The sequence below is a fragment of the Suncus etruscus genome, chromosome X (assembly GCF_024139225.1).
Source record: "Suncus etruscus isolate mSunEtr1 chromosome X, mSunEtr1.pri.cur, whole genome shotgun sequence".
Lineage (NCBI taxonomy): Eukaryota > Metazoa > Chordata > Mammalia > Eulipotyphla > Soricidae > Suncus > Suncus etruscus.
The window spans coordinates 71,680,252-71,688,956 of record NC_064868.1 but is presented as its reverse complement, the minus strand read 5'-3'; the positions used below and the strand labels follow the sequence as shown (position 1 = coordinate 71,688,956).

The window sequence follows — 8,705 nt, the reverse complement described above, 5'->3', positions numbered from 1 at the left end:
GCTTTAATAAAATAAAAAATTATGGGGCCGGCGAGGTGGCACTAGAGGTAAAGTGTCTGCCTTGCAAGCACTAGCCAAGGAAGGACTGCGGTTTGATCCCCTGGCATCCCATATGGTTCCCCCAAGCCAGGGGCAATTTCTGAGTGCTTAGCCAGGAGTAACCCCTGAGCATCAAACAGGTGTGGCCCCAAAAACCAAAAAAAAATTAGAAAAATTAAAATGATTTCCCATCCCTTCCTTTGTTTCGATTATTTTAATGACTAAGTATCACACATGTTATGTAGTCCTCACCAGGAAGTCACATTCTTTCAGTTTCACTGTTTGAAAACATTAGCATAAAATTCTGAGAGCTGATAGGTCTGGCAGTTTAAAAATCATCTTATGTTACATGGGCTAGCAACACCACTGATCTTTGACCACACCATAATCACAGATATAGTGGTGGAAAAATAATTATTGCTCTATGTTTCTAAGTTCTTGACAGAGACATGCTTTACAAAGAATAGAAGATTAGAAGTTTAATAAATATGAGTTCCTAGGATTAGAGAGATAGTGCAATGAGTAGAGTGCTTTTCTTACAGGTAGCTGACCCAGAATATATCCCTGGTACCTGATATGGTCTTCTCAGACCTGTCAGAGTGTTCTCTTGAGTGCAGAGACAGGAGCACTGAGCACTGTCAGTTATGTCTGCAAAACAAAACAAAAAGAGTTGATATATAGAAGTTTGCCTAGACCCCTGGCATTTCCTATTAAACTACTTTACCAGTCTGTGTAGGATAGAAGGGACTTACTTTCTACATCTCATCTTCCAGAGTTTTTCAGAATATACTAAATGGTCTCTTTTTTAGAGAAAAATGCTCCCAGGAAAATGGGCTCGGTGAATCACAAGCCTCTTTAGGTAGCAGAAACTGAAAGTATCAAAAGGCAGGCAGGTCAGGCAGGCAGGCCAGGAGCAAGGCTGGCTGCCCTAGACAGATGCTGTTATGACATTAACCTCTAGAATCTGAAAAAGCTTAGAGGTGGGTTTCTGGTCCAAGAATCCCTGTACCCTGCTGAGGCTTCCTCTTCTCTAGCAGAAACAGGAAGGCTCTTCCTTTGACTTCCTGTAGAACAGAGTCCAGAGAGGCCTGCTCCCATTTTATAGGTTCTAGTTACACTCCTAGAGGTACTGAGGTGAGTAAAACCACATACAGAGGTGCTTGAGGGACATGAATTTCTGAAGCACCCAAGTGTCACACATAAAACCACTTGAACCACATTCCCAGCTCTGGCATATTTCTCTTTGAAGTGGCGTGTCATTTAGGGGGATTGTCTTAGCTTGTTCTAAATATTTCCTCTTCAGTTTGTACAAGCTAAGAAAGTCAGCTGAATTGATTAGAAAAAGCTGCCATAAGCCCTTGAGTGAGAACTCTCCCAAGCATATTAGGCAATTAAAACCAAAGTTATTTGGTTGGAGAGATAAATAGAAATCAAGGCACATGCCTTGCATACCGCTGACCTTGGTTCCATCCCCTCCAACTCTGGCACCACATGGTCCCTGGAACATTACTCCCATAATATCACTGAAACTTCAGGCCTCATTGGCCAAAAACCACAATGTGGGGCTTCTGCTCCTCCTGAGAACTGCATGAGAGCCCCTTTCCCAAATAAAACAAAACCTAAGTTTTCTTTACAGGTTTTTTTAGGTCACACCAGGCAATGTTCAAGAGCTTCTTATTCTTTGCTCTGCACTCAGGAATTCAGAAATTGAAGAATTATTACTGACAGTGCTCAGGGTATCATTGATGCTGGATCCTAAACCCAGATTGGGCATGGGCATGTCAAGCACCTTACCCATTGTTATATTTCTCCAGCCCCTATTCTTGGAGATTATTTGGGAGTATAATTCTGAGTACACTGTCTTGTGTATGATTCACAAATTCTCTACTAGTTCAGGTCACAGTGAACTCATGTTCGAGTCAGTTGTTTGACAGGAGAGTTTCAGAAAATATAGAAAAGATTTTTTCTAATAATCTTTAATACATTGAGGCTTAAGTAGAACTGAGGTAGCACTCACCTAGATAATAAATATTAAAGCTAAAACAATAGACATTTTCCATATACATGTAAGAGATAAAGTTAAGCATAGGTGAAGCTTTACATCTGGAGAATTCAGCACTGGGCAGTGATAGGGTCCTCAGAAGGAGCAGAATCACAAAGCAGTAGCTGTGATCAACAGACATGACAGTATCCAAGGGAGAGGAATAGCAGGATATTCATTATAAAACCCTCCAAAATTAGGGATATGAGAAACAACTCAAGATAGTAATGGATATTTCAAGAAGGCCTGAAACCCAAATCCACATCCTATAAATGCAGTCATCATGTCTGCATTTGGCTAGCTTCATAGATTCATTCTTTCATCAAAAGATATATAAACCAAATTGTAAAAATTAGTGGTACATTGGCCATGCAGCTGAAAGCTGGGAAACTCTGGAGGAGTGGTAGGCCAAGGCCTTGGTCTCCCAATGCCATACCAGCTACACCCATCACTTAAATCTGACTAAAACTACAGGTATGATGGTATATAGGCTGACTTCACCAGGATTTTTTTTGGAGTGAGTGAGGACACCCTCTCCAACCCTCTCATACTTCCGAGAGGTCTAGCAGCTGAAAACACACTCCACAAAAGCCACAGTATCAGTAATAGTGCTTGGAATTTCTGAACCACATGGTCAAATTCTCAGGTGTGCAGCAACTCTAATTTTTTAATACTGTTATCTTCATAGGAACACAATTTGTATTTGATGTCACCTGATGTTCAGAAACAAAAGAAGTTACAGAATAATCAGTTAGCAACAAGAGCTTAATAAATCTTCTTAGGTACAATTATATAAACAAATTTTCTTGTTGCCTTTCTTATTTTTTCTTTTTGTAAATAATTTTGTTTCTACTTACCTGAAAACATTTATTATCATCAACTATGTGGTTCATGGTATTTAATTATAGTAACTTATATGTAATAAGGTAGTAATGGCCTTCTACAGGCCATCTACAACAAACCCACAGACTATTAAAGTGAAAACCTGAAAACATTTCACCTGAGATCAGGTACAAGACAAGAATGTCCATTGTTCCCACTCTTATTCAACATAGTTTTGGAAGTCCTCAATGCTGCAATTATATAAAGAAAGAGATATCAAAGGTATCCAACTTGTAAACAAGAAGCCAAAATCACGATTTTCAGATGACATGATACTATACATAAAAACCCTAAATATACCACACAAAAATATCTTAGAAATAATAAGCCAGGGGGGTAGAGTGATAGCACAGTGATAGGGCATTTGCCTTGCACACTGCTGATACAGGACGGACATTGGTTCAATCCCCAGCATCCCATATGGCGTCCAAGCCAGGAGCGATATTTTACCCATAGCCAGGAGTAACCCCTGAGTGCTACTGGTGTGCCGCCCCCCAAGAAAGAAAGAAATAATAAGCTATTAAAATAATAAAACAATACAGGTTCTAACAATATGCCAATACAAAGCAGCAGGTTACAAAATTAATACATCAAAAACCTTGTCATTCCTGTAGACAAAAAAAAAAAAAACAACTAAAAGAAACTAAGACTATCAAAATAATGCCCAAAACATCAAATACCTAAGGAATCAACTTAACAAGGGAAGATTGGAGAGCCACATGCTGAAAAATGAAATTAGAAGTGTTTCTCACACCATTTACAAAAGCATAAACTCAAAGTGGAGAAAACGCTTCAAGATTTTGGGGACTGGAGTGAAAATACAGTAGGTAGAGTCCTTGACTTGCAGGTGGCCAACCTGGGTTTCATCCCTGGTATGTGATATGATTCCTGAGTGAAGATCAGGAGCAAACCTTATACATAGCTGCATGTAACAGAAAATAAAAACAAAAATAGAAATAAAATTTAGAGTACATAAAATACATGGAAGAAAATATAGGCAGAACTCTTAAGAAAATTGCTCACAGAAGTGGCTTCAAGAAGATGAATGCAGAGGCAAGACAACCAAATCCAAAAGAAACTAATGGGACTACATAAAGTAAAAAGGTTCTTCACAGGAAAAAATTCAAACTATGAAAAATTTTAGACACCATATTGAATGGGAAAATATATTTGCACATATTACATTAAAAGGTTGATATCCACAATCTATAAAGCACTTACAAAACTCAACAACAGAAATCCAACCGTAGCATCCAAAACTCACGTGAAAAGATGAACACTTTCCCAAAGAAGACATATAGTGTCCAATAGGCATATGAAGAAGTGTTTATCATCACTCATGATTATAGAATTGCAAATCAAAACAACATTGAGATATCATCTTACTTCTGTGATAATGGCATATATCAAAAAGCCTGGAAATAGCCATTGTTGGAGGGGTTGTAGTGAAAAAGAATCCTCACCCATAATTGGTTAGAATGGTGTCTGGTTCAGTCTCTATGGAAAACACTACGGAGATATCTCAAAAATTTATGGGACTGGGTAAGTAATACAGCAGGTAGGACACTTATCTTGCACGTAGTTGAGCAGTGTTGGATCACAAGCATCCCATATGGTACCTCAAGTACTCCCAATAGTAATTCCTGAATGCAGAGCCAGCCAGGAGTAACTCTTGGGAGCCTCTGGCAAAAATCCAAAAAAAACTTAGGAATATAACTTCTTTATGGCTTAGGGATGACATTTGGGAATCTATTCTCCAAATACAAAAAAGTCTTTTTTACAGAGTTTTGGAGTACTGGGGTACTCAATTCTAGGTTGGCCATAGGAGGGCAAGCATCCTATGTGCTGTACTGACTCCAAACCCCCAAAACATGACTTCGTATGCACAATTATGTTCATTGCATTAAGTCCAATGGCCAAGATATGGTAGCAACCCAGATGCCCAACTTGAATAGATGAATCAAGAAGTTGTGGTATATATACACAATATATTTGCACTATGCAACTCTAAGAAAGAACAAAAATGTGTAATTTGCTGCCACATGGATGAAACTAGAGAATATCATGCTAAGTGTAGTGAGTCAGAAGGAAAGGTCTATACACAGAATGATCTCACTCACTATATGGGAATTAAGGATAAACATCAAAGGTTTTAAATGATAATATAGTCAGTTGGGCACTTGCCTTGGACATGGCGAACTGAAGTTTAATACCCAGCAACCCATATGATTCTCTGATCTCCTCCAGGAGTGATCACTGAGCATAGATCTCTAAGTAAGCCCTGAGTACCACAGAATGTGCCTCACCCACCTCTATAGAAAAATAGACTACAAGGTAAGTAACAAAGGGTCAAAGGCAACATAAATTCAAAACGGATCCACACAATCTAGTTTTGGAAAGGGGTATTGAAAGGGAAGGACATTGGGGTCTTTGAGGAAGGGAGGTGGATACACCTGTGATGCGTTGTGGGGTTGAAAGTATGTACACAGAAAACCATCATTAACAGTACTGCAAATAACTCAATCAATATTTTTTTAAGAGGTAAGTGTAGGGGCCGGAGAGATAACATGGAGGTAAGGCGTTTGCCTTTCATGCAGAAGGTCATTGGTTCAAATCCTGGCATCCCATATGGTCCCCCGAGCCTGCCAGGAGCGATTTCTGAGCGTGGAGCCAGGAGTAACCCCTGAGCACTGTTGGGTGTGACCCCCCCCCCAAGAAAAAAGTAAGTGTAACCTTTGGGTCTATCCCCTGTGTTTGGAAGCAGTATATAGGAGTTCAATTTCTCCACGCTGCTTGCACAGGTGAAGGGAAGCATATATATTTCACTTGATCTTTATCGCATTGGCTCTCTTGCATCTCTGTAAGTCTAGTATTATTCCTATTTAAATTGGAAAATAACACTTTACTAATAGCTGTCTTATATAACAAAAAGATTCAGAAGAAACATAATATTTAACTTTCTAATTTTAAGTTTCCGTAGATATTTATTAAGAATATTACTTTTATAAGCCAATTGACAGTTTTGTTTGTTTTACATTTTCCAATTACATTGTTCGTCGTATTTTTTTACAACACATTGTCGTGTTTTTTTTACAGCACAAATAGAATGTGTCTTGAAATATGGAGAAAACTTTACAAAGCATAAGTGAAAAATAAAGTAAAACTCGCTTACCAGTTAGCCACTGTTAAGCCTTTTACATATATGCTTTTTGTGTTTTCTTTGCATTATATATACACTTTTTAACAAAAATGATAAAGTACATATACGTTTTGAAAATTATATCTTTTCCCACCTCACAATATATACTGTACACCTTTTCCATGCAACTGTGGTTTGAAAGAGACGTGTGGATGGTCTGGTCATGGTGCATTTTTATGCTAGTAACAAGCAAAACACCCAAGACACAGCCAAATAGAAAACATTAAATGAAAGAGACTGGGGCCGGGCAAGGGGAGTGATTTTGGACCACACAAAACAACGTCAAGTGTTAACACTGCTCTGAAACAAATCAGAAATCAAGGAACCTCAACCAATTAAATGGGGTAAGGACGGTTCCGTCTTGCCTTCCAATGCATGATCATCATTTTGTTTCGCACCCTTTTCATTTCTTCCATGTCCTCGGCTACCTTTATCATCTCCTCGTTGCTTAAATGCCGACCGTGGATGTCTCCCGAAAACTGGGGGCGAGAGCGAGCCAACCGTTCTTTAAAATTGCCTTCTTCCAGCTTGTGCTTCCCCACTCGGCACGGAGGCTGCTCCATGGGGGGGCGCGCCTCAAAAAGTTCCTTCCTAGAAAGGCGCTCGAGAACCGGGCGCTCCTCCGAGACCAGTATCTCTGGAAGGAGCTCCGGAAGGAGATCCTCGGGAGAGAATTCTTCTTCCTCTTCTTCCTTTTCCTCTTCCTCCAGCTCTTCCTCGTCGTCGTCGTCCTCCTCCTCCTCTGAGGATTGCTCTTCCGAAGAGGACTCCTTGGGAGGCAGATCGTCCTCCGGAGCGGCCGTTCTCTGGGCCTGCTCGTTTTCTAGGCAGGATTTGTCCATGCTGACCACCGGCTCCTTTAAGCACCGTCTGTCATCGGAAACAAGAAGGACAGAGTCGAGATTAGAATACTTGGTGGCAGGACCCAGCTCTTAGCCATCAGAGCTTTATTGGGAGACCAGATCCTCCACCCTCTAAGATCCCCAGACTCTTTGGCCCTGGGGACCCCCCTGTACCCGCCCCACTCTTTGCCCCTCCCTTGTCAAACCCACCATTTTCCCAGCTGGCACTGCCACCTGCTTCTGCGGACTCCGCGCCCCTCTGTCCTCCCGCTCCCTTCTCTGAGCCTCTGCCCACCCTTTCTCTTGAGCTGGCAAGCATCCTCGCTTCCAGGTGCCAGCAGACCTAGAAACAGAGGCATTGACGGGAGGGCGAAGGGAGAGGAGAGATATTGGGGCTCATGGTCACACAGGCCCCGATTCTGGACAAGGCCCCCACCCTGAGACTGACCCCTTCTTCTTCCCTTCTCCCGCTCAGTGCTTGCTTGACTCGCTTAGGGCTAGGACCCCTTCACTTTCTCCTCCCTTTTCCTAGAAATAGCCCCTAGCTTTTGTTTCGTGGGTGGGGGTGGGGGAAGGCCAAAGATGACTTAGAAAAGATTTCCAAGAGTTCCCGTCTCGCGCTCTGGAGGAGAGACCCGCTCACCTCGCGCCTACCCCCCAAGACCACCGTTTTCGGGGCCAGAATGAGGACGCGAGGGGCGAGGACAGGAGTAAGGAAAGGCCTGAACTCTCCGTTATCGGGTTTCAAGCGCCAGGCGGCACCGACAGCTCAGGCCGATTTCAAAGGACCCGGGGAACTTACTTCTTCTGCTTGTCCCTTCGACTGAAGGGCAATGGGCAGACGGTGTTTAGACGGGCCAGAGGACCAGGACGACAGGACTTGGGCAGACAGGCGCCTGGTCACGTGGGGCCGCGTCACTGCAAGCTCCGATCCCCAGTTAGCACTTTGACCCGCGGACCTGCAGTTGTTGTTATCCTTGTTGCTCTGACTCCCAAAACAACAGGCATCTTTACTGACCTCAGTTTATAGCTTTCTTTTCTTGGTTACTGCACACTGAAGGTCTCTCTAGTCTTGAGAGTGCTTGCTTTTTGCTCTGGGGAGCTTCTCTGAATCCTCCCTAACCGCCTGCATTCTTTTCTCATTTGTCCCTTCTTCCCTCCTTCTTCAGCTCCTACCTTTAATTCAACTACTTTGCCTAATCTAGAATTCCATCCTATCGATCTGTCTATCTGCCCACCTGCCTGCCTGCCTGCCTGCCTGCCTGCCTGCTTGCCTGTCTGTCTGTCTGTCTGTCTGTCTGTCTGTCTATCTATCCATCTATCTAGGTCTCTAATATGGTTTTCTGTTATAGTCATTTTCATGATAGATAAACTTTACCCGTGACTTCAGAATTGCATGCTTTGCACACCCCATATCACTGAGTCTCTGATCTAGTCAGATTTAGAACAAGAAGGGTTACGTTTTATAAGAGGCATTAATCTAAAGAAACTGAGTACTTCAATTTGCATAAACCAAAATACATTTTCCATCTGAGTATAAATAATCTGAAAACAATGAAACGGGGTTGTTGGTGGAGTGTAGCATTATTGTATAATTTTTTTAAAAATATACATAACATGTTTTCTACATATAAAATAATGTATTTTCTGTTCCTTTAATGTTCTGGTTCTTACATCTGTGAGATGTACTGGATAATTTGTT

The 8,705-nt window shown here is 41.8% G+C and overlaps 1 protein-coding gene across 1 annotated transcript; it reads right to left on the bottom strand.

The window, feature by feature from the left end:
• Positions 1-6,051: 6,051 nt before the first annotated feature.
• On the bottom strand, positions 6,052-7,025 carry TCEAL1 (transcription elongation factor A like 1). Its single transcript, XM_049766641.1, has one exon. It carries the CDS (start codon positions 7,001-7,003, stop codon positions 6,497-6,499), a length of 507 nt encoding a protein of 168 aa, XP_049622598.1. The 5' UTR covers positions 7,004-7,025; the 3' UTR covers positions 6,052-6,496.
• Positions 7,026-8,705: the final 1,680 nt, after the last annotated feature.

What these genes read in the sequence shown, in the direction of transcription:
- TCEAL1 (XM_049766641.1), bottom strand. Translation starts at nt 7,003, where the DNA reads ATGGACAAATCCTGCCTAGAAAACGAGCAGGCCCAGAGAACGGCCGCT.